General features: G+C 43.4%; 3 protein-coding genes across 5 annotated transcripts; 2 read left to right on the top strand and 1 right to left on the bottom strand.

Annotated features, from left to right (window-relative positions):
- Positions 1-2,917: 2,917 nt before the first annotated feature.
- Positions 2,918-14,719, bottom strand: LOC125297908 (PRELI domain-containing protein 1, mitochondrial-like). 3 transcript variants are annotated; one of them, XM_048248487.1, is made up of 7 exons: positions 14,492-14,719; positions 13,446-13,628; positions 12,884-13,109; positions 9,894-10,007; positions 9,074-9,152; positions 8,444-8,469; positions 2,918-4,434 (listed from the first exon to the last, which is right to left on the bottom strand). In XM_048248487.1, exons 2-7 carry the CDS (start codon positions 13,535-13,537, stop codon positions 4,399-4,401), a joined length of 573 nt encoding a protein of 190 aa, XP_048104444.1. In that variant the 5' UTR covers positions 13,538-13,628; positions 14,492-14,719; the 3' UTR covers positions 2,918-4,398. The 3 variants fall into 3 exon arrangements, with proteins under 3 accessions (XP_048104444.1, XP_048104427.1, XP_048104435.1); XM_048248470.1 differs by lacking the exon at positions 8,444-8,469 and having other exon boundaries at positions 14,492-14,715; XM_048248478.1 differs by lacking the exons at positions 8,444-8,469; positions 14,492-14,719 and adding an exon at positions 13,992-14,288.
- A 4,103-nt stretch (positions 14,720-18,822) lies between these two features.
- Positions 18,823-20,324, top strand: ndufb6 (NADH:ubiquinone oxidoreductase subunit B). Its single transcript, XM_048254462.1, has 4 exons — positions 18,823-19,114; positions 19,477-19,569; positions 19,679-19,723; positions 20,160-20,324. The coding sequence occupies exons 1-4, from the start codon at positions 18,935-18,937 to the stop codon at positions 20,229-20,231; spliced, it is 390 nt and encodes a 129-aa protein (XP_048110419.1). The 5' UTR covers positions 18,823-18,934; the 3' UTR covers positions 20,232-20,324.
- Positions 20,325-21,528: 1,204 nt separating this feature from the next.
- Positions 21,529-26,141, top strand: toporsa (topoisomerase I binding, arginine/serine-rich a). The gene is made up of 2 exons (XM_048262927.1): positions 21,529-22,020; positions 22,540-26,141. Exon 2 carries the CDS (start codon positions 22,543-22,545, stop codon positions 25,585-25,587), a length of 3,045 nt encoding a protein of 1,014 aa, XP_048118884.1. The 5' UTR covers positions 21,529-22,020; positions 22,540-22,542; the 3' UTR covers positions 25,588-26,141.
- Positions 26,142-26,390: the final 249 nt, after the last annotated feature.

Below are 26,390 nucleotides of genomic sequence, written 5' to 3'. Positions count from 1 at the left end.
CACCTGGCGACAGCAGAGGCACTTACAGCTGCACCTTTCTCCTCTCCGTCGGCTGACAGTCGTAGAGCTTGGAATCCAACACTTCAAAACAGGACCAGTCCATCCCGGCAGGTCTGACCAAAAAAAGATGAAAAGTAAAAAAAAACAAAAAACACCTGCATTAAAAAGTAAAACAAACTAGCTATCGATCACTAAAAGTGATTTAGAGCGTGTAGTCTATATTTCCTGTATTAAATTTTGTATTATATTTTCCTAAATGTTCCTATAGAAAAAACAAAAAAGAAGAGTATATCTATAGATATGAGAGATGAGAGACAGGAGGCCAGGCTTGTCCATGGGAGAGCTGGCGACTGGAGTATATCTATATATATGAGAGATGAGAGACAGGAGGCCAGGCTTGTCCAGGGGAGAGCTGGCGACTGCTGGTCTCCCCGGCTCTCCCGCTGTCATTCTGTGCCTTTGGTGAGCCCCGTCCCTTCCCACCCTCGCATCCCTTCTTTCCCTCCCCCTCCATCCCTCCCTCCAGCCCTACTCAGGTCTTCGCCCTGTCGGACACTCCCACTGCCCCCTGAAACTAGTCCATCCCCAGGCCTCTGGGGTGCAGTGGAACAGGCCTGTCGTAATGCCTTGCCAAACAGTGCTGAGTGATGGGTACGTGGGTACATGAAGAACCAACAAAGAATTTCCCATCATTCCTGTGCCTCCATGCAACTGCCCCAGGTCCATCCCAGCCCCGGCCTGCCACCCAGAACACACAGTTGGCAGCTGTCAGTATCCCTGCCCTCCATTTTGGGATGACAACCCCGCTGCCCCTTCCCCTGCGTAGCGTTGGACGCCGGACACTCTCTCTTTATCCCCCGCCAGCCTCACACTTTGTGCTTTTTGTTATTTGCAACATTGCTTTGTTTGTCTCATTTCTTTCTTTTCATATTTGAAAAAAAAAAAACAATGACGTGGAGTACACTGGGAGAAGAGCAACAAAATCTAATCAATAATGGCAGCTTGAGGTGTTCTCCTGCCTTCTCCTGGTGGCCATCCCGGCCATAGTGTTAATGTGTGCCCCATGGGATCGTGGGTACTGATCCCCTCAGTTACAAGGCGCAATACAGCAATATGACCATCTTGTGCTTTCTGTTCGAGGTAAGAGGGGGGTGTGGGGTGACAAGGGGGATTGCTTCAACTCTGTGGTGCATTTTGTGACCAACTCTTTTGACATTTCTTTTTCATATTGATTTGTTTTACCTCTCCACTCTCATACACTGAGATAGAGAGCAAAGAGTGTTTTGTTCTTTTTGAAAAAGCTAAAAAATGTATGAAGAGTTTACATTCATGTTGAGGAAATACATGACTGTTAGTAGCAAAAATATTTTTTTTTTCTTTCAGTTTGTTGTTTAAAGAACAACTGAGTGACATGTCAAAAACAATTGAAAAAAAAATCATAACTCTTGCACAGAACCTCCCGTATGCAATGTTGAATTGGGATTTAACTGAATGGTAGTTGTAGGCCAGATATGAGATTTTGTTTTTCAGCAGGCATCATTTTTAAAGGTCACATGTGTCACTTTCAGTGTTTGTGATGAGTTAGCTCAAGTGTGATACTGCGCACTTCTGGAAGACCACTGAATGCACGACAGTGTCCATGAAAGTCCTTTTGGTGATGTGCCTTCGAAAAACAACATGTACCGAGATTGTACATTGTGATTAGAGACTACGGACACAGCTTGTGTTGTCTTGGAGCTTCGGAACACTAAGCTAGTGAGTGACCACCTATAACAGGTTGATCGCAACTGGAATCACCAAGGTAGTCCAGATCTGATGCATCAACAGTCCAGTCACAATGAGAGGATGGAAGACAGAGGAAATTGATATCAGAAAGAATAGAATGATTCTTGTGGTGCTGTGCGATCGTCAACCCCCCTTCCTTCAACCAAATGTCACCAACTGAGCCAGCCAATGGGCTGCCAAGTCAAAACATGTCAGCTCTTGTGAGCGCTGAGAGAGGGCTGCCTAAAAGCCCTCAGCACTGAAATCCATCAGTGTGTTACTTGTGTACGTGTGTGTTAGCATGTTTGGAACAGCCCAAAATGAACAGCATGACGGCGATTGAGGTTGTCTGTGTGATGAGAGCTGCCAGAAAAGGGAGTGGGGAGAGTTAAGTTGGGGTGGATGCAAGATGGCACTCCAGACGTAAGGCTAAGAGGAGAGGGTGCACACAGGGACAGGGACACACTGGGACATTCCTGCTGTTCCTCAAGTTCTCTACAGATAGTATATAAGAAGAAACGAAACCCTCACTTCATAATTATAAAAAGATATTCCTGCCAAATAATTTGTCACTTTGATTCATCTGCACTCACTCTTAGAGTTGTTTGAGAGGGTGTCTCATGTAATTCCATAATAGCTTTACATATAAATGTAGATTTCTATTTTAGTGGATGTATTCTCTTGTTTACCCCCAACCCCCTGTCATTGTCAGATTAGAATGTGTCCTCCATGGTGGAGTCTGGAGTGTCTTTCCTGAGCTTTTGCTGTTGTCCTGTGTCAAGTGGAGAAAGAGCAGAGAGCTGTGCACGAGTGTGAGGTCTCCTCTACTAGGGCAGGGCTAGAGATTCTAAGGGCAGGGGAAGGGAAGACAGGGTGGACAGGAAAACACTGAGCAGGGAGTGTTCTGTGCCCGAGACCTGTGAATATGTTTCCTTTAGAAGATGTGTAATATGCATACAGAAGATGTGTTATATTATATAAGTTCTTTTTTGTGTACACATTAAGTACCTGGTGCTAGCTACATTTTCTAGCACACACTTGAAGGTATTGTGTATTCTTTCATTGTAATATAAGTAATTAAAATGTTTTATACATACCTGTGTGGCTGTTAATTGGTTTACTCGTTCAATAGTCAAAATCATCAAAAATCACGTTATCAATGAACATATACATCTTTAATTTAATGAATACTAGTAAAATAGGGTACATTTACAAAATAATTGTAATGCAGAGGGGACAGCTCTGAAATGATTTTTAGATTGTGAATTTGTATTCTGTAACAAAATCTGTCTAGCATTCACACAACACATGATATAACTAACCCAGTGTTCCAACTCTGAACCTTTTCAACCAACCGCCCTCTGCTGTTTAACAGCTGCAAAGACATTCTGAACCTTGAACGATCAGCACACACAGAAGATACACATACTGATATTTTGCTTACATCAGTGGTTCTGAAACCAAAGACGGAACTAACCTGCTAGTTCTTCAATTTAGGTGGATTAAAGCTATACCACATGCCGGCTAAAGGCCTTGCATAGTATAGAACATATCTTTCCTCATCTTTTAGAATTGTACAATATTAGTGGTCACCAAGTCCATAAACCCAAACCGGCACATTCCAGCTATTCCAAAACAAATGTGTTCAGCCCGGCATAGCACAGCACAGCAGAAAAACATGTTAACATTTTCATATGTGTAAACAAAATGCAGCCCCTGTTGTTTTTCAGAGATTGTAGTGATTTCTGTATTGCCTTGACATAATGTTTCAAATTACCATATCCAGCCATAATTGCCATAATTACCATCATCTTCTTGGGATGGCATATATAGCATAAGGCAACATTTACCATACACTAAAAAATAGGATTAGTAATCAAACATATCACGATGACTCAAATCAATACTTATTAATACATACAGATCTAAGATCCTCCTGATATAACAAAATAATTACAATTAAAAAAAAAAATCCAATGATATCCATAGACATGGAATGCAGGCGTGTCCTTCAGGACACCTCAGATACATCCCATATCTGACTAAATCACTCTGACTGATATAACTAAAATAACCCACATTATCCACATGCATGACATGATTCATATTTCGAAATTAAGTAAAATATTCTAGCATAATATGTTTCTCATGAGAAACTTTGTCTTCTTTCTCTGTGCAATTGAAATGTGTGTGCATCCTTGCATTCAAATGAGTCTCATGCGCTCCGTCTCGGAGCATGGGAGAGGTAAGAAGCAGAGAACAGTCACTCTGAAGAGAGATTGCACCACAGTGCAGTACCTGAGAGTCAGTGCTACGTCATTTAAAATGAGAGAGAACGAGAGATCAAGAGACTGAGAGAGAGATATAAATATAGAGAGAAAGAATAGATAAACAGGCTTGATCCCATTAAGGCTCCGATCAGAGGAAAGGCACACCTGTTTGGTTCTCTGTGTGTTCGTATTGTGTGTGTGTGTGTGTTTGTGTGTGTGTGTGCACTGCAAGTCAAGTCCCAGTGAGTGGCGTGTCCCAGTCAAACATACTGGCTGGGTTTCTGTGGGCTGGCGGCCGAGGCTAGTGTCTTGGCCTTCTCTGTGGCGGCCATAGCGGCCCCCTTGGCCTTCTCAGACGCGTCCTTCACCGAGTCCCTGAGGAGCCACTGGGGCACTTCTCCTGAGACACAAAACACAAAACAACATGTGAAGAAAGATGTGGAGGTTTTCACAAACAAATAGAATAATTTAGAGCATTACTAATCATCCTCCTATGTTACACTTTACACACAACTACCTTCCATATTTCACTTATTACAGGTAACATTTTAGTACTGAATAAACCTTTTTGAAAGTCTTTGGATAATTCAATTCAGTTATATTTTATAAATACTATACCATATTTGAACTGAACTAACATGGATATGTCTGAGGGTGCTTTACAGAGCCCAGCTTGACTTTGAACTCAAACCCTCTAAAGCAAGTACTAAAAGCAACAGGACTGTAACCATTTCATCTTATATAAAAATAAAAAAAAACACTTGCCAAAACACAACAGCGCTTATAAAGGCCTGATTTAACAGCCTGCTTATATGGGTGAATGAGTAAGGTGAACTCCATGAGGTGACAGCATTGCATATGACCTTTGGGTGCACATGCAGGGGTAACTCCAGGCGTCTGGTATGGCATTGATTACAGGGCCGCTGGCCTGTCATCACACACTGCCAGAGACAGCACTGTCTGGGCAGCCCTGGCATCTGGAGAGCCCACTCCAGCAGGAATGCCATGGTGAAGATTCATCTCATAAACCTCCATGGCTCAGCTTACGGAAGGTGAGCACTTGGGATGTGTTGTATGACATGTTAACTTATTCACCAGATCAGGAGAGGCAGCAAAATCACAACAGAACAACTGAATCACACAACCAGCAAAACATAAAACAAAACAATGTCATGACGATTGAGGAACTGGACAGATCAGTGTGGTGATGAACCTTCCATCTCCAGAAAACAACAGAGGCCACAGTAAAAGGGAGAGCCTCGCACACACAGTGGACTGTGGAAGCCTGGGGCCTTATGGGAGAGCAGCAGCCTTCAGTGCAGGCAGGGTTCTATTTCTGGTGGAGAGGGGGGTTTTCGGCTTTTTGGCCGAGCTGCTGGGGTCAACGTGCTGCACGCCAAGCCCCTGCACTCCGCCACCAGCAGACACTCAAGGAACTCAGGACACAGAGTTCTGGGCAGGGAGACAAGGCACGACGGATGCAGGACACAAAACAGAGGGGGGGGGTGATGGTGAGTGCAGGAGTGTGCTTTGCGATGGGGGTGGGGTCTCCTTTAAGTGTCCTGAGTTGCTCTCTCTGCCAGAGGGACAGTGCAGGAATGCAGGGTGCTGTGAATGGGGCTGTGAGGGGCTCTGTTCAGGCTCAACTTCAAAAACATGACACACCACTGGCTGCGCACACCACTTTTAAAAACAAAGACTTGGACATGGGTTATGAATGACTGCTGCTTTGTAACTTCAAACCAACGCCTCGCATGTGAGTATAATTACCCCATGAGTATCTGATGTCTGGACTAACCCCCCACCCCCCCTCCTCGACCCAAACGCTCTCAACCTCGACCCTCCTCTCCAACAGGAGGGCTGAGCCACTGACCAGAATAGCTCGAGCCCCGGGGTCCTCGGGCGACGGACGATGCGTTAGCGGAGCCTGTAGGCAGGGGTAGGAGGCGTGAGTGGAGGGGCCCCTCTCTCCACCGAGGAGCGCACTCAGAGGGGTTTCCCGCCCCACCGCGCCTGCGTCTGACGAGCTGCAGGGCAGACGAGAGACACACACCACACCCCCTCCCACTGGATGACAAAAACAGCAGTAAGAGATGAGCGGGCTGCCACCGATATGCACAGACCAGCGCCATGATCTGTGGAGCCGCCCCATCATCTCCAGAACTCACGGAGCCATGAGAGCGGACTAAGGCTTTTGCAAAAGGAAAAGGAAAGTAAACTGGCCTTTGATGGTGGGCTGAGATGCACTTAAAAATACCGTTTTTGGGGATGTGGAGAGAGAATCCCAGTAGTTGAGGAGGATTTCTCTATTTTGCATCATCCCAGCACTTGGTGTAGAAAGCAGTCCTTCCCAGGACGCAGTCTCAGCCCTACACTGTAGCCCTGTTGCAGGATGTCCGGATCAACACAAGTAATAATTAAGCATGGCAGTGCAGCATAGGGGTGGGAGCCACATTGGACTGAATTAGATTTCATATATTGGCATGTATTGGGATTTAAAATACTGTATGATAGTGATTTGTGATCGTGGTATATTTGAGATACAATCCTCAATATTTGTCTCTAATGATATAATTATTTTCAAGCATCCAAACCAAAACCCAGCAAAAAAAATCATATATAAATCAAGTAACCTAATTGCCTGAAAGGGGTGAAATTTTAACATTTTTGATCAAGGAGGTCTCCAGACACACAAGCGGAGACAATGGAGAGGTCAGTGTGATGGCTCAAACCACGCATGCAATGGAGGTTGTGTCAGTTCACCTTGAGGTTACTTTAGTCTATCTGTATTGCAAAATGTACTTTTTGTCCCCACTGAGGCACAAACAAGTAGCCTGGGAAAACCATTGACAAACTTCCAGCAAATTTGAGATTTGCTCTGCAAGTCCGTCTGGCCAAGAGCCCATTCAAGCCCATTTCCAATTTTCCTAAATCCAGGCACCAATCACAACCGTTGAGGCGGGCTTTACACGATGACGATAGAGCAATGTTGAAGCCGTTTTTTTTTAAAAATATCAATGATGACTGCTGCCAAGGAACAGCGCTTGTTTGAAGCTGCTATCGCATCGGTTTTAGACAGGGAGTTAAAAGAAAGTTTCCCATACTGTTTTGTTATGTTTGAATGTGTGAAAATGTACAAAAATGGAAGGGATACCTATATGTGATATCTGCATCTACTATTTTGTTAATTTATGCAGTAGCTTAGGGTGGACCGATGACACCTACAGAAAACACTTAATTCTGAATTGATGTGCTATGCTGACTTGTTTTAATAAACCATTGGTGGCATACATACATCACAGTAATTTATTTCGTTAGTCATCATGTTCATTTCCACAATATCTGGTCAGCTTCTTTATCATCAACTACACCGTTTCAACCAGAAACTCTCAGAATGCTAAAAAAATGAAGTGAACACATTGCAACATCGAGAGTTTTTATGGGAAGAAAAGGATTTGCAGACCACTAGCCGCTGCATTAAGCAACACTTCAGTGTTATTTGCCTCGAAATAATTCCGGCATAATTGCTTTGAACGTTTCAGTGTTTCACAAAGCCTCGCTTTGCCCATCTCTGACAAAGATGTTGGTCGAGTGGCGGTGGAGCCATCAGATGCATTGCTAGCCTACATCCTCTTCGAAATTTAATATTGTGGGACGTTTACATAGCTTAAACTAGGCTATATATTTATTTCATCCCCCATGCCTGTTTTATATGTCCCGGCCAGAAAGGACAAATGAAACAAAATGCACGTTCAACTTTTTGCTGAAATAACTCCTGAACGGTTTTGTTCAGAGCTGAAAATGCAATTGTGTTTGACAGAGGGCAGATGTAGGTTGCTAGTGACAAAATATTAGCTTTCAGTGTGGTACGATGTCTTTGTAAATTATGTTTAATTAAAAAGTGTTTCATTCTTCCCCGTTCTCCCCTAACCTACAACCAGACAGTAAACTGTTGCAAATTGTGTGTTCCCGTCTCTTTCGTTGCTCTGATTGGTTTTCGGTCTCTCCAATTGTGTCCGGATGCATTTTGATCCTTTGGAAATGGGCTGTGAATTAACCTTCCCCAGACCCACTCTCAGTTGAGAAGGGTCTGGTGTCAACCGGGCTAACAAACAAGAGTATCTATGAGCGTGGTACAGCTATGGGGAGTGGCATGACAACGGTCCAACTAAAGTTATTCACAAAACATCTTCTGGATGGGAACTAGGCAATAGGACAAACAAAATAGAGGGGTTCTAGCTACACCAACTCAAAAACAGCTATTGTGTATACAGTACACTGACAATTAAGTCTGGTACAATTCTACAATTGGAGCTAGCAGAAGAGATCTAGAACATTCTGCCAAGCAAAAGGCTCTGGCATGCATTATGACCATATGCCTCAGAATAAAGCCATACAGGAATACTTACCACCACTGTGAGCCTAAAGCAGAGTCCTATACTTTAGCATATGTATGCAAGAGACAGAATTACACACAGATAGTGATCAGCAAAACAGCCCTAGACCACTCTATGGGCCATGCTAATGCTTAGAGTCCACTAATATAAACTTCAAGGCCCTCTACATAATGCTCACACACTATGAATTAATTTATCACTGTCTATGTGGCACACAGGCTAAGAATCATCAGTCAGAGATTCATTGCCTCAGCGACATTGCAGCTTCCTCCATAGACAAGCAGTTGTCTAGGTTCTGACTTTTTCCATCGGTGCGGACGTGTGCAGGAAATATGAATTCAGCCACAGAAAAGGGAAATAGGCACACTGACTTTAAAACTTTGGAGATATTTTCATGCAACACTAGACACGCACACAGATTTCTGTTGGCAACTCAGAGTTGGTCACCAGAGGATGAGCCAATTCAACAGTAATGGTGCTAGAGCTATTACTGTCCCTAAGGATTTCAGGGAGTGCTCTTAAGACATGATGGAAAATGTGATGCATAACCAGCATCTAACCCATCCCAGAGTACTGGTTATCATTTCCTATGGTTCTAAAAGAATGAGGACAGATGCCAGAGTGTGAGTGCGGTGGACATACCGTGCATGTTGGCCAATACGTATTCCAACCCCTTCATGGCTTTCACCTGGTTACTCTTGAAGCGTGCCAACCCAAACTCCTGTGGAAAGACAATTGAACGCACAATTGAGAAATGTGTTGTTAGTGTGGATAAAATCCTTTAAAGGAAAACACTCACACACACACACACACACACACACATACACACTTCCTCCATCACACAATCAGCCTCAACACAGACAGCTCTCATTTGCCCCTTTTCCTCTCTGGCCCACCCTCCTCCCTCCATCCCTCCAGGACATCCAAGGCTGCCATACAGCACTAATGTGGAGACCAAAATAACAGTCTGTAGTTCTTCCCCTCCACTGCTCAAGATTTACTTCTCCCACTCTTGGCATTCAGAATCCAGCTCTCCTCCACCTGGCTCTGGTGCCTGACCCATAAACTACCCATATTCCCCTTTCCATAAATCTGGGTCAATATTTACAAAAATAATAAGAACAGTGCTTGCAATATCCAACAGGAAGGAGATATTTGGCCACTGGGATGTCATTCTCCAAACAAGTGTCAAAATCTTTGGTGATTGAATGCTAGTAGGTTTAACAGGTGGCCCATTTATGATGTGATCCCCAGGGCCATTTCATCTCATATGTTAAACGGCACTGAACACTCAGTGGAGTAGAGACTAGGAGCTGACAAGTAGATGGCCGGCACAAGCAACTAGTCAGTGTTGCCTCCCGACTGGACTGGGGTGCTTGGTGTGTTGTGTGCAGGGTGCGGTCCTACCTGGATGGGACTGGACTGGGGTGGTTGGTGTGTTGTGTGCAGGGTGCGGTCCTACCTGGATGGGTCTGGAGAAGCCGTAGATGCCGGATGAGATCCAGGCCTCGCGCTGGATGTCGGTGCAGTGCGGCCGCTCCTCCGACTGCTGGAACACGCAGCGTTCCCGCACCGTCTGCACACAAGCACAGGAACAGGAAACAACATTACTAGAAAAGAACTACAACTGAAAAAAATAATAACAAAACCGAGACGTGCAACAGAGCCATTATGTCTTTGTATGGCATTCCTAATCCAATGATCAAAGTTACGTCACTGCCTGACTGACCTGCAGGCCCCCTAAAAGAGCTATCTGGCGCATTTGCAACACGGAGAGGAACAGTCGGTATAAGAGCGTGGAGCAGGTCAGACAGAACCGCATGCTGCTTGTTGGACAACAAGTCCTCTGTAACCTTAACAAATAGACTAGGTGCACGAAAGGCTTTTCCTGTACTCTCATGTATTTCCGGTGGACCGTTAACTGTGTTGTAACAACATCTTCTGTTATATTCTGCTCCTTACCTTCACTGAATATCTTGTTTGCCCAATAATAACAATTTTAACACGCATAAATCCTTCTTTATCGTAACATGCTGATTCCCTAGTGCAACCCCCAACCGGGTCTGTGTGTAGACACTAATTACATTAACAATAGCAGCAGGTTCAAACATACCTGACTCCACTGGAAACAAACCAGCGCACAGAGAGCATTTTGTGCACGTAGTCTATTCTTGCACTTCTAGGTCTTAGAAGATCCACTACCACCATGCACAACCGGTTTCCAGGGCAGCTGGCAGGGCTTGATCAGCCATTTATAAACATGTTACTAGTGATTTCAAAGAGGTGATTCATGACTTATGACCATAACATCTGGTCTAATATCAGGACAAAATAAAAATAAAAAATAGATAAATTACTTGACTAAGTAAGAGCAAATAGACAAGAGCATCAGCACCAGGAACCATTTTCCTACTTGGCCCAATAATCTAAATCTTAAAGTTGGCCAACATTTTTGCATACTGAGTGGCATAATTCTGCAGCTGTCTTGGGGAGAAAAACATATAAACCTTCCAATTTATACACAATGGAAAACTTTGTGGTTTCCGAATCTCCCAAATCAAGGAATTTTCCTTACACAGAGGCGTCTTTGTGGTCTGTGCCAGGATGCCGTTGCTAACCAGCACAAACAGGCCTGGTGTGTGAGAGTGGCTGAGGAAAGGCCTGCTGGGGGAACGTGCCCTCTGACTCGTGATCTGGGACACCCAGGGCCAGCCACTCAAGAACACCCACCAACCGACACTGACCAGAAATCAAATTTAAAAAGGCTAAAAACACACAAGTTCAGCCAGTCATAGGTTGCACGAGGCTTTTGGAAGAACACTTAGTTCTGCTTTTAACCTATATCTAGGGACAGTATCAACATGAGAAAACAGAACAGAGTTGTTTGAAGGGCCAGTTAATGTGAGAGTTTGAGGAAGTGTTAACTGCACAGTCAGATTTAGGAGAGATGTATGCGTTTAAAACTGGCAAGGCTTTTTTTTTTTTATTTTATCTGTTTTACTGCTGAAACCTAATCAATTTTGGTCCCTTATAGTGCTTTTGGCAGCAAAGCTTCTTATGAACCCACTTTCCTGCAGATAAGTTCTGTGGGACTAAAAAAACTCATTTGCATGCAGGTACATGAGGATTAAAACTCCACTCAACGGCTGCTTTCTTAAAGCACATCTTGCTAGTACTGGGTTGGACCCCCTTTTGCCTTCAGAACCGCCATAATTATTTGTGGCATATATTCAACAAGGTGCTGGAAACAATCCACAGAGATTTTGGTCCATATTTACATGGTAGCATCACACAGTTGCTGCAGTTCTGTTGGCTGTACATCCATGATGTGCAGCCTCCTGTTACACCACATCCCAACGGTGCTCTACTGGACTGAGATCTGGTGACAATGGAGGCTATATTAGTACAGTGAACTACTTGCACCAGTTTAAAATGACTGAAGCTTTGTGACATGGCGTGTTATCCTGCTGGAAGTAGCCATCAGAAGATGGGTGCACTGTGGTCATATTGATGGACATGGTCAGCAACAATATTTAGGTAGGCTGTGGCATTTAAATGATGCTCCAGGGGCCAAGAACAGATTCACCACACTATTACACCACCACCACCAGCCTGAACCGCTGAAACCAGACAGGATGGATCCATGTTCTCATGTTGCTTAGTCAAATTCTGACCCTGCAATCCAAATGTCGCAGCAGAAATCAAGACAACTTTTTCCACTCTTCTACCATCCCAGTTCGGTGAGCCTGGAACTCATCTGCTTCACGGTTCAGCATGTTGTGTGTTTAAAGATGCTCTTCTGCATACCTCGGGTTTAATAAAATGGTTATTTAAGTTACTGTTGCCTTTCTTTCAGTTCAAACCAGTTTGGCCATTCTCTGACATCATCGGGCATTTTTGCCCAGAGAACTGCTGCTCACTGATTATTTTCTCTTTTTCGGACCATTCTCTGTAAACCCTACAGATGGATGTGTATGAAAATCTCAGTACATCGGCAATTTCTGAAATACTCAGAAAAGCCCATCTGGCACCAACAGCCATGCCACATTCAAAGTCACTAAAATCACCTTTCTTTACCATTCTGATGCTCGGTCTGAACTTCAGCAGATCATTTTGACCATTTGGCTATTTAGATATTTATTTTAATGAGCCGATGAACAGGTGTACTTAGTGGCCAGTGAGTGTATTTCATATAATACATCTACTGATGAAAATATAATATTTAAGCATTGATGTTTTCTAATATTGCAATGTAAACTCTGTCACATTATGTGAACATCAAGCCCCTGTCATAAAAAGTGAATCCAGCAGCACTGTCACAGTCAGATTGATTACACAACTACAGTACCAGCACCATTGCACACTAAAGTAATTCCTGTCAGCACAAATTCACCAATGATGGTTTACAACTCAACCTCACCCTTCTCACTAATGAAAATACTAGCTGCGTACCATCAGTGTCGTGTGGTTGAGGTTCCACGTGTACGTGGTGAAGCTCTTGCTGACTGGGTCAACAACAGAGTCCTCCAGGATGTAAACAGACTGCGAAAGGTTGATGGGGAAGAAGCACTCTGCCCACCGCGGGAGACGATTTGTCTTCGTGAGAAGGCGCCGAGTGCGGAGCTGATGATCTGCGGTCACCTCCCTGAACACAACGTCCTCCGTGAGGACATGAGTGCTGAGGATCAAACAGAAGCACAGGTTTTCTCAAATTCACTAGATATGCATTTGATCCCTGTAGTTGGCAATGAGTGAATAAAAGCATGTTTTGGTGGATGTGTGATGAGTTACACAATATCTAAAGCTCAACTGAAAAGCTATTATGCAGAGTAAGACGTGGAAAGTGTAAGATCTTGAACACAAATAGTAAATGAGATCAATTGTTCCATCCACCTCAGAAAAATCTATACCTTTAAAAAACACACGTGCCAGACACACACAAGTGCTCACATGGAGTTCAATACACAAGTTTTAGTGAACTAAAAGTAAACTGAACTGTGCTAATGAAACTTACCTGAATGGATTGGGATACCTCTGCCAAAACGCAGTGGTAACATGGTCCCATGAACTTTTGATATCAGTCTCATTAAAGAAATATTTCACCATTATCCCAACAGTCAATGGGTTGTTTTGAGTGTATATGGCCCACTTGTTGACATAACAGTTGTCCTATTCATGTGAGCTTCTATCGTAGCACCTGTGGAAGAGAACACAGCTTAGTGGCCTCACTCTGCAACCACAGATTCCTTGTTAATTTTGTTAGGTTGAAGAAAAAGACTGAATGGGTAACAGGCTTGAAAAACCTGTCTAAACTCCAAAAAAAGAGATGTATTGATATAGGTCCAATGTGGACTTTGACAGGCAAAATATGGGGAACTTTTTCAAACGTCAATCTCCTCTGGAATAATTGAAACCTTACTAAATTCATCTGACTAGTTACTGGGGAATGACCATGATGACTATATGCAAACTCTATGAGAAAACTTCCATTTAAATATTACCATGAATAATGTATAGCTCTTAGCTAACATTGCCTAAGATGATAAGCTATACCACTGACCTTCCCAATCAGCTAAGAACTTCTCAAAACGACAGGTTGTATAGCTTGACAGTTTGCCAATTACATAACTGATGACCTGAAACGCAAACTTCTGATGACTTAAGTTAACGTTTAACACTCAAACCTACTTTTCACCTTGACAGTAACTTAGCTAACGTTATTGCAACCATCAGGCTAGGTTCTCTACACATAAGCTAACGTAGCTAGTCTGTCTGACGTTGTTTGCCAGGTGACTTCTGAGAACAGAAGTTCATTGGGGATCTCATCTTCTGATGTCAACCGGCCCTTAGTGAAAAAAGCCAGACCGTTCAAATAGCAAAATATAACGTTACCATGAATGCTATTACGACATTCATTAACTATTCATGCTGCTGTCTCATAAAGGGCTAGCTAACATTGGCTGAAGTTAGCCCGATAGCTATCATCATCATCATCATCATCATCATGTATTAATGTTACATAACAATACCAAGAGACGTTAGATAGTAATAACAACTTACCAAATTCATGTGGTCAAAACCCATATGTCGCTATCCCCATATTACACTACCGTTCAATCGTTGTCATTTATCGGTCGTCAGCTACAGCTAGGCGATACTGGTTTGTCGTTGGCCTACCTCAATGACAGATTGTTCAATGTTTTACGGTGGGGAGGAGTTCGAGGCTATGTGCTCATTGGCTGAAAATACCACCATCGGTAGACTAGCTGATCCCAAAGTTGTGTAGTAGAAAGCATTTCTGTGCTGAGCCTCGTCTACCATCTAGTGGATTGCCACATCTACACCAAAGATTCTAGAACAGAGCCCTGTTCTAGAATCTTTGATCTGTTTTGTATCCGTTTAGCTAACTCTTTTACTGCAGACACATCTAGGCCTACTAACAAGACATTTCCAACATGACCCACTACAGAGCCCGTCTACGGAGACATTCTTTGTCCACTCAGTCATATTGCGAGTTCATGATAATGTCCTCTGTGAAAAGATTGTAAACGTCCAGGAACACTTTTGGAAGTGAATGGTAAGCATAAAGACATGTATTTAATAACTCATTCATACTGCCATGGCAGGCAAAGTACACTAAGTAAATATACACACTAAAATGCTTATTGGATATATAGACATGTTATAAAGGTGTATGGATAGGGCCTCAAAATATGAAGGATTTTATACTGGCCAACAGTCTGCCCCATTGGTTCCATCTTTTACGGAATTTCCAAACACAGATTTGGAAAAAACTTGCAATACAAACTGTTCTCTAACCCACTACACTGGCGACAGGAACCCAGATAAGACCAAAATAAAAATAAAACTGTTCGATTCCATTTTCCCTAGAGCATGTACATCAGACCACTGTTTCATAGTCCCATCTGCAGTCTCTAGCTTTTGTGAAAGTCCAGTAGAAAGGCAGGCGTGTAGCATCTCTGTCCTTTTCGCAGGAAGGTACAGCAGTACTGAATGCTGCATGTTGCATACCAGCGTGGACCATATTCTCCATTGGGGAATGCACCTTCTCAAACATGCAGTAAGTAGAGACACACCCAGTGGCAACCAAGGCACTAGAGGGGTGGTAAGGTCCTATGTAGAGGAGTGTGTCATCCTTCTCGGTTTTATGTGTAAGCCAGATGGACGTTCTCGTAGCAGTGGAGGATGATGAAGAGTCCTCACCAGCCTGAAACTCTCCCGATGTTCCCTCCAGAGTTGGTTCTTTAGGGATTGTAGACCGGGTTTGCCCCACTTTTGGCTTCTTCTTTTTCTTTGCACAGCTCTGCACAGGACATTCTGTGCAGCCATTGGTTTTGTTGGCCAGTACAATGGCTAACACACCAGGGACGCAGATGGCAGGTCCGATGGCAATAAGTGGAACATTACCAAGACTCTCACCCTTCAATCCTGACACTGTAAACATGAAGCCGAAGAAAAGAAAGATGCTGCACAAGGCTACCACCATACCTGTGCGTGGGTTTATGCCTTCCACTCTAGTCATCTGGGAAATATACTTATTGACCCCCTTCTAAAATAAATGTTTCCATCTGATATGGATCAAAGGCCCAAATAAATTCTAATAACAGAACCTGAAGTAAGTAATAATTCTGTAATTGAATCTGCATTGTCTTTGAGTTTCCATTAATCGTTTGCTAGCACGAATGGTTATGATAAACCTAGTTTATGTCTAAAGTCGACGGGTGCTTTTATAGTGACAGGTCCACCTCCTGGAATATCCACACACAGAAACCTGAGAATCCCACAGGCCACTAGGGAGGCATCCACAGGCTTTCCTGGGAGTGTGCATGCTGTCACCGACTGATGGTATGCACGGACTTCCGCATGCCAAAAAATTGCATTGCAATTACACATCATATGAAGACTTTCCATATTGACTTGAGGTTGAAACTTTACATTGCATGCCCAAATGCCTCATTCAAATGTGTAAATCCTCCACTAACCATTTTTTATCACCTCATTAAAAATAATTTCAGTACATTTCTGTGTAGGTTGTACTTAGCCTCAAATAGTTCATTCATGGTTTACTGAAACTGACATTGGATACCCGATCCATCAGACTGGGTTTGGAGTCATTGAGTCTTTGCCATAATGTAACACATCTAAAACACTTCCGTCCATGCAGTCAGCCAGAAGACACCTTGTGCCTTACCCAAACTGCCGACAAATATAGAGGAGCATCTCTTTGGACTCTTTGCCAGGCCTGAGGCAAAGGAGATACCCTTAAGACACTAATTAAAGCCTTTGAAGTATTAAATATGGAACCTTGAAATGCTGGATTGGCTAGTGGTACCAGCTATATTTTTTCAAGTATTATTTACACAAACCTCTGGTTGGCCTTATGTTGCAGGGTGACCACATGTTTAAAACTGCTACTAGCAGAAATGGCACTCAGTTCTCCTGAGATTATTCTTGCACGCACACATCCATTAACTCAAAGTAATCTCAAATGATATCGGACACCCCATAGTGTCAGTAACAAGCTCTTGCTCTTGAAGCTCTTGAATCATGATTGTGATTGTCACTGCGGAAACTAAGAGTTGATGGATCTCAACCACGTTGGTATTTTGTTTAAGATTTACACATTTGTTGTTGTATGTTAGTTGAGCTCTTTATAGCCTGGGGCATGAAGGAAAAAATAGCCTTGTTTAGAACTGTGATACTAAAGTATTAATAGCTATCTCCCCATCTACACTATGTTACAGCAACATGTGAGGCTACTGGTCAACAATGTCAACCTATGTCTGACAAAGAAACCCGGCATAATGTGAAAGCCTACAGTATCTCACAAAAGTGTGTACACCCCTCACAATTTTGTAAATATTTTATTATATCTTTTCATGGGACAACACTGAAGAAATGACACTTTGCTACAATGTAAGTGAGTGTACAGCTTGTATAACAGTGTATGTACAGTACTGTCCCCTCAAAATAACTCAACACACAACCATTAATGTCTAAACTGCTGGCAACATAAGTGAGTACACCCCTAAGTGAAAATGTCCAAATTGGGGGCCCAATTAACCATTTTACCTCCCCGGTGTCATGTGACTCGTTACAAGGTCTCAGGTGTGAATAGGGAGCAGGCGTAAATGTGATGTTATCGCTCTCCCACTCTCTCATACTGGTGACTGGAAGTTCAACATGGCACGTCATGGCAAAGAACTCTGAAGGATCTGAAAAAAATTATTGTTTTTAAATAATTGGGGGGTCAGCCTGTCAGTGCTCAGACCATAACGCCGCACACTGCATCAAATTGGTCTGCATGACTGTTGTCCCAGAAGGATGCCTGCAAACAGTTTGCTGAAGACAAGCAGACTAAGGACATGGATTACTGGAACCAAGATAAACTTATTTGGTTCAGATGGTGTCAAGCGTGTGTGGAGGCAACCAGGTGAGGAGTACAAAGACATGTGTGTCTTGCCTACAGTCAAGCATGGTGGTGGGAGTGTCATGGTCTGGGGCTGCAGGAACCATGCCAACATGCACTGTGACATACTGATGCAGAGCATGATCCCCTCTTCGGAAACTGGGCCGCAGGGCAGTATTCCAACATGATAATGACCCCAAACACACCTCCAAGACAACCACTGCCTTGCTAAAGAAGCTGAGGGTAAAGGCGATGGACTGGCCAAGCATGTCTCCAGACCTAACCCTATTGAGCATCTGTGGGGCATCCTCAAACGGAAGGTGGAGGAGTGCAAAGTCTCTAACATCCACCAGCTCTGTGATGTCGTCATGGAGGAGTGGAAGAGGTGTCAACCTGTGAAGCTCTGGGGAACTCCATGCCCAAGAGGGTTAAGGCCGTACTGGAAAATAGTGGTGGCCACACAAAATATTGACACCTTTGGGCACAATTTGGACATTTTCACTTAGGGGTGTACTGCCTTTTGTTGCCAGCGGTTTAGACATTAATGTGTTGAGTTATTTTGAGGGGACAGCAAATTTACACTATACAATTGCTATACACTCACTGTACAGATTTCTGTACACTGCTGTACAGATACTTTACATTGTATCAAAGTGTCATTTCTTCAGTGTTGTCCCATGAAAAGATATAATAAAATATTTGCAGAAATGTGAGGGGTGTACTCACTTTTGTGAGATACTGTAAATTAACACACTAGCCTGGCACTAATCTATCGTTGATGGCTTCTTTACACATTAAAGGAATCAAAGGAATCCAGAAAAATGGCACATCCGAAACAAAGACCCTTGATTACTAGCGGAAGGGCCTTTGGGTCGGCCTTTTTTGCTATTATCTTCCTATTCAATAGGTGTCGCTCTGGCAAACTAATGGAGTTGTCATGATATTGTTTATTTCAAGAGTACACTCTTTCCTGCATGTAGCTAGCTCCTCACCTAGCAGTGAGTGTCCTCCGGTGTCATTGTGATCAGGTTGACTGATTTGATTTTAGGGTTTGCTTATTTACAGATTGCATCATGGTTGGCTATACAGCGGACGAGAAACTCCGCGTCGATCAACTAACCACTCTAAGAAGAAAATGGTTGAAGGACCAGGAACTTAGTACCAGGGAACCTGTGGTTGAACCCAAACCGCTCGGCCGCATTCAGAAATTCTGGGCAGGCTTTTTGGAGCCTAAGAGCTTGTGGAGACTTTATGTAAGTTTGATAACTCTTGGGAGGTATATTATATACATTTATAAATGACGCCGAAACTGTTTAGTTCTGCTTGTAAATAACAAGGTCGCAGTGCGAACTAGCTGCTAAGTAAGCGTTAACGTTAGCCAATATCGTATAACGTAAAAGATGTCAACAACTGGCTAGCATGTTAAGCCTTATCTCATGTCTGCTCACATCAACTTCATAATTGGTGGTTAACAGCACCTAGTTAACTTTATGACTTAATGTTACAGGGTAAATCTGTCATAACATTAGACCTAACGTATGTTACATGATTTACCCAGGTATGTTACCCAAGATATTTATTGACTTAAGCTGAAGTCTTGTTAACATTTTGACAGACGTTCAAAGCCTATAACGCTGGTGCTTTCGCCGTTACACGAGTGCTGATTCCTGCTTGGATTGTGCACTACTATGTCAAATACCACGTTTCTGTAAGTAATGTTATATTAATCCTTCAAATATGTGTGTTGATCTCAATTGAACGTGTTGACAGAAAGGTGTGTATTACATTGAATATTGTTTTATATGCTGTCTTTTCAGACACTGCCATATGGTGTTGTTGCTTTGAAGCCCAGACTGTTTCCAGTAAGTAACTTACTCTGACAACAGTGGTTGGATCACAAGTAATCTCTTTAGTAAAATTAGATTTTTTTTTGTTGGAATTCATGATGGCACACATTTATTGACAATTACAATAGTCAATGTAACCATTCATTTCAATTCAGCGTTAGACTAATGACCTATGGAAGCCTAATAGGTTAATTATAGATAATAGATATGGACTTTTGTATAGTAATATGCAACGGTGAACACAATTAAGGTCTTGTTTTAGCATACATCTGACAATTATTTGGTTTATATTTCAATCCCCTTAGCTGGGTGTAGATATTTGCCAACACTGTGCTGGACATCCTCTTCACAATTCACTTGACTAGTCACTTTTGTGTATAACTGTTGTACTTTTGAAATGTGTCTGTGATGGTGGTGTGCTGTAATGTGTCTCTTTTCTGCTTCATCTTAGGGTGACACTGTTTTGGAGACCGGAGAAGTTGTTCCTCCCCTTCCTGAAGCTGAGGACCATGGACATCACTGAAAAACAGCAGATGTGATCAAAACCTTGATTTGTCTTCATTGTACAAATTTAATGTATATATATATGTCATTAAAGATATTCTAGCTGATCTTACAGTGCATGATGGTTTCCGTTATTTTGATTATTCCACGTCACTTCTCTTACATAGTGTGTCAATGTATGATGGTGCCTGCAGAATAGATCACTTTATGCCATCCTGCTGATGTAGCAATAGGCGCAATAGGAATAACACCTAAAAGTACCCAGTGTATGTATCACTAAATGCAACAAATAACCACATAATGTAATCCTGAGTTTGCGTTAGTGTGGCAGGCATGTTCATATTGAGGAGCCTAACAGCCTTAGGAAACTATTCCTGTTTTGGCCATCAGACTATTGAATACATCAGTATTCAGAGGAAGAAGTGTCTGCAGGAATTGTACTGAGTGTAAATGCTGTGGAAGGTTTATCTGTCCTACATTTATCTGCAAACATAAATTGAAGCACAACACTGGATAATACAAAAGATTGAAAAAGTAAGTACCACCTTCCAAATATTTCAAAAACTACTTATAACATTATTATACAAATGCAGCATTATTAGGTGTCAGCTTGTAGGACTACAAAAACAGCCCTAATTTGTTGGTCACCAATATTGGTGATCAAATGGTAAAAAAAATATGTATCTCAGTACTTGTCCTTGGTGCACAGCCTTGTCAATCATGTATCATCAAAGTCTGAAAAAGAGGCTTGGACACCCAGGTAAAGTGGACATAACTGTAAGTGTGCAAAATACGGATTATTTGTCTGCCTCTGGATGTTTGTTCAAACTCCAGACAGACATTTTAATTCGGGACAGCTATTGAAATAGGTAGCAAACAAAATATGTGGAAAACTTATCAATTAATTCGTTCTGCTAGATATCTAACAGATTATTGTTACATTTCGAAAATCACCGTTATCTGGCACACTCAGTAAGCCTACACATGAGCTTGGGATAGGAGAAATGTACACGTCGATCAGCATTCATTTGGTAACAGCATTGTGCTCTTTTTTTTTTGGTCATGATTCTTCAGCTGTCAACATGATGTTCTTTCTCTCACGGTTTACCATGTTTACAATGGTAGAGCTTTAAACCCAGTGGGAAATAGCTATGACATTACATTTTCCTGTCAAAATATTTATTGTAAAACATCGGCTATGATGAATAGAACTACATAGTCTATTACTGTTTATTATGAAACACTTTCGTTGCTGTCAATGTGGAAGACGAACTTTATTTTGAAAGAATTTCTTGTTACACCGGAAATATTTGATACACAAGGCTAGCCTCTGTTGATTTCATCGGTCTCTTACTAAATTGAAAATAATATTGCTCTATGTCTTCTAATACGTTACTCTGCGAATAGTTACGGGCAGTACGTTCTTTATATTTTTGTTTTGTGTCAACAGCAAGTGGCACGGGGTGTTGGATTAACTTTTACGTTAAATGAGGTATCATAACGTTAGCTTCATTGGCTGCTCAACTGGCAGCTTTAGTGGAAGGCTTGCTAGCTAGCAACCCTTCGTGGTTCTTTAGTTATGTTAACAAGCTAAGTTAGCTCTTCTGTGAAATGTGTATCTAGTCACGAAGACGTAGGCCTATGTGTGTCATATATGGTTAGGCTAAAACATGGAGACCTTACCGACGACGAATTGATTACTAATGTTGAGCTAACGAAGTCAACATACATCCTCCTCCATTTGACGAGGGGGGTCACCAAAAGGATCTCCTTTGAAGAACGGTCAATGTTTTTATGGATGTGATTGCGTAAGTACACATATTTTCGTATTTTGCTTGTCAAACCAATCAATCGAACTCCATATGTGGAATTTATCTTGTAGGGTGCAGAGTATCTTATTTCATTATTTTGCTAACTAACATTCACTGACACCGATTGCCATTCGTGCGCCGTCACGACGTTCATTGGCTGTTACAATGGCAAGGTTGTGTCCCAGAATTTACAGCCATGTTTTAAACGGAATGTTTATAAATTATCTAGATGTCTTGAGACCTAGATCAACATGCAAGTGAGTGGATGTGTTTACACCGGCTAATCGACACTTCCTCCCCCTTATAATGTTTTCATGTACATGTTGTGTCTAAATTAAGAGTGGAATGCAACAACAGTTTGTAAGTTAATGTAACCCCCCGCCCCCACATTATTAAACAAATTTGTTACATAGAGTGTTACCTCTTGATCTCCTGTTCATTAACACATACATTACTTGTTTCCTAGTAGTTGCTCATTTCAGTAACCTGTGCATTCTTTCTACATCTCTTTGGCAGATAATGGCAACAACAAAGATGAAACTGCGGGTCCGAAAGAAGGCTCCAGTTAGCAGTATTTCTCAGGCCATGTCTGCCGAGGCCTCACCAGACTCTAAATGTCCCATATGCCTGGACAAGTTCAAAAACATGGCCTACCTTGACCTATGCCTGCACAAATTCTGTTTCCGTTGCATCCATGAATGGTCCAAAAACAAAGCAGAATGTCCCCTATGCAAGCAGCCATTCAACTCAATCTTTCACAGCATAAAAGCAGAGAATGACTTTAAGAAGTATGATCTGCGGCCTACTGAGAATGGCTCGTTTGGGAACCTGGGTGGCCAGAGGTTCAGGTATCGTACCACAGTGACTGGTGACCGCAGACGACCTCAGCGAAGGACATCCCCGCCACCTGATAACGGGGTTATGTTTGAGAGTCTGGCATCTCCTGCTTCCCCACGACAGGACCGGAGCCTTCACCGCATGATGATGAGACTGGCAGCGAGGCGGAGGGCTGAGAATGAGGGTAGGGCCATGCGAGCACTGCAGGAACAGGAATTGATTAAGTTCAGGCGTGCCCTATACCGGAGAGGGGTGCGTGTTCGGAGTGTGCGGGATAATGGACGTACCCGGGACACGTCAGCAGAGTTCTTCCAGAGGAACCCAGCTTGCCTTCACCGTCTGGTGCCTTGGCTAAAGCGAGAGCTGACTGTGCTGTATGGTGCTCACGGCTCCCTCGTTAATATTGTTCAACACATCATTATGTCACAGATAACCAGGTACAACATGGAAGAAGATGCCATAGTCCAAGAGCTTAGGCCTTTTCTTCAAGCACGTACTGAACATTTTGTGCACGAATTTATTAATTTTGCCCGTTCTCCTTACAACATGGAAGCTTATGATCAGCATGCTGTCTATGACTGCCCGGCCCCCTCTTCGGAGGAAGACAGCAGCTCAAACTCATCTGTAATTGCCATCTCAGAGGATGAAGAAGACTCTGTGGGTTTGAACTCCAACCCTAACTCTATGACTGGCAGCACACTGAGCCAGACGCCGTGGGATGACGAGACGCCAGGGCCCTCCTACTCCACAGAGCCTGTCCAGACTATGGCACTGTCAGTGAGAGACTCGGACTCTGAGAGCAGTGTTGAGGAGGCTGATGGGCCCGTCGCTACACAGGGAAGCCCCCCAGTTACAGTCGATGGATCTGCACAGGCGAGGGACCATGCCTCTTCTGGAGAGGACGACTGCCTCATTGTGGGGTACGTTAAGCCAATGGCTGAACGGACACCAGAGCTGGTCCAGCTTTCATCTGACTCGGAGGAGTCTGTACAGGACGAAAGCACAGCAGCCCCCAAGCAGCCCATGCACATCCACTTTGGCTCTGAACTCAACTCCCCAGCCTCCGTCAGCTCCTCATCAACGAAGCACAAGTCCACAGAGAAAGAATCTCCCAGACTGACTGGTGGGAAAGAAAATGAAAGGAACACCCCAGAAAAAGGGAGGGATCCAGGTTTGGTTGAGGGGTCCCCATCATCAGACCAGCACACTTCATCAAGCCTGGCTCTCAACCCAGATAAAGGGCCAGAGGACCGAAGTGACAGAAGACACCGAGCTCGAGACCACACAAGATCACGGTCAGGGTCGTGGTCTAGGTCCAGAAGTCATGACCGGTCATCTCACAGCAGCAGGAGGCACTCCCGGTCCCGGTCTCAGAGCAGAGACCACTTCAGAGAGGGGAACCATCCAGACAGGAGGCATGACAAACAGGGGGGTGATCACTCCGTTTGTGGCCGAGAGGCAGCGCCACATGCGTACCACTGGCACTCGTACAGCCACTACAGCTGTGAAAGGGACAGAAGCCGAAAGCATTACACAGAGAAAAGGTCCTCCTACACCAGCTATTACATCAGCCCAGACCGCCATTCCCGGCCGCGGTCGCGCAGCCGGAGCCGAAGCCACAGTCGGGAGTCACGCCGGCGGGAGCGGCGACACTCCAGAAGCCGCTCCAGCAGTGACTCGCGGTCCTCCCACAGGAAGTCCAAGCATGACAAGCCTGGGGGAAAGAGGAAGTACAAAACACGCCACTTGGAGGAGCCCGCGCCCAAGAATGGAGCTTCCAAACAACTTGAGTCTGCAGAGGATGGTGTGAAGGAGCGAAAATCAAGCAAAGAAAAGCATGGAAAAAAGTCAAGAGAAAGATCTATGAAGAGAAGTCCAAGTGTAGAAATTGTGTATGAGGGCAAGTCTGGAGATCAAACCAGGAGACATCACAAAAAAAAGAAAAAACACAAGAAGAAGAGCAAGAGACATAGGAGCAAGGATCGAAGTAGTAGGCATTCACCTGTTATAATTACCATAGATAGTGACAGCGATCATGCTACTAACACTAAAGACTTGACTTGCCCCATTGGCAGCAACAGTGATGTTGATGACCCCATCCCAAACCTTTCTCCTCCTTTAGTCCCCTCCAGCAATCCTGCAGGTGGCTGCTTATTAGACTCTATACTGCAGCACTGGGAACAGCAGTTTCCCACAGTCAGTCAAAGTGTTGGAGCCAGTGTCATGACTGATCCACCAGACCCTTTGACAGGGGAAGCAGATCCAGTGACAAGTCAGCCAAATCCCTTGGCTGGTTCCCCACATCCCCTGACCAGTCAACCAGTCCTCCTGATAAATCAATCAGGCCCATCGGATAATCAAACAGGGTACTTGACTGATTCACTAGATTCCTTGACAGATCCACCCAGCCTCCTAACCGATCCGCCACATTCTTTGACAAGTGAACCCGATCCGTTGGTAAATCAACCAGATTTTTCTGCTAACATGCCAGATGGTTCGACTGAAACATTAAATCCATTGATTGATACGTCAACCACTTTGTCTGATCCACCACACTCCTCTACCGATGACCCAGGTTCTTTGACACATCAGCTAGAGACATTGGTTGAACAGTCAAATCACCTCACTAATCAACAAAACCCCTTGACTGAGCCACATACTCCTGTCGCTGACCCTGCAGATAAACAGGAGTCTTTAGGTGGGGCGTGTGATGTGCCACTGTGTTAATGACTGTTAACATTTAGCTGATGGCCTTCAGTGGTAGAGGACTCTCCAGGAGCAACCACAGAGTGGTAGTAGAAGCAGAAAGATGGCCTTCACTCTGCCCCTCCAGTGGAAAGATATGTTGTTCTGCCAAACATTGTGTGCTATTGTCGCTAGTGTGTTCATCGAAGATGAAAGACATTTTGTTCGGATGTTAAATGATAACAGGATTTGACTTTCTCTGGGAAGACAGAAAAATGTTTTTTTTGTTTTTTGTTTTTTTGTAATTGTCAGATGTTAAGTTTATGTTTGTATATTTCAAATGAAAAGATTTTTTACATGCCTTTCATGCAGCTTATGGTTATCTTTGATCCACTCTCAGGGAAAATGGATTGATGCTGTTGATTTAGCTTTTATAAATCCTCTTGAGACCAAACTCCCTGCTGCTCTTGGATTCTTGGATTTTATTGTGCCCGGTGTTGACAGTATTTGAACATAGGACTCCTACTTTAGGAACTTGGAAGGACTCTTTAAATCATTCTGTCAAATGTAAATTGCAATAAAAGGCCCAGATCCACCCCTAGTGTAATAGTTATTTTTTTTAACGATGGGAAGGGTAGTGGTATTTAAGATATTGCTTCATTCAAAGTGGTCAATGAAAAGCAAGTAAGAATGTGTGGGATTCAATGAAATAGGCTTACTTAAATTCACCTGCAAATGAGCAGTACTTTCTTGGCCCCTGTGAGTGGACAAGGCTAGGACGTACACAGACAGCAAGTTGGGTTTAGTGTGTATTATCCCTGGGTATTTTGAATACCGTCATGAAA

The sequence above is a fragment of the Alosa alosa genome, chromosome 1 (genome assembly GCF_017589495.1).
Source record: "Alosa alosa isolate M-15738 ecotype Scorff River chromosome 1, AALO_Geno_1.1, whole genome shotgun sequence".
Lineage (NCBI taxonomy): Eukaryota > Metazoa > Chordata > Actinopteri > Clupeiformes > Clupeidae > Alosa > Alosa alosa.
This window is presented reverse-complemented; position numbering and strand designations above follow the sequence as displayed.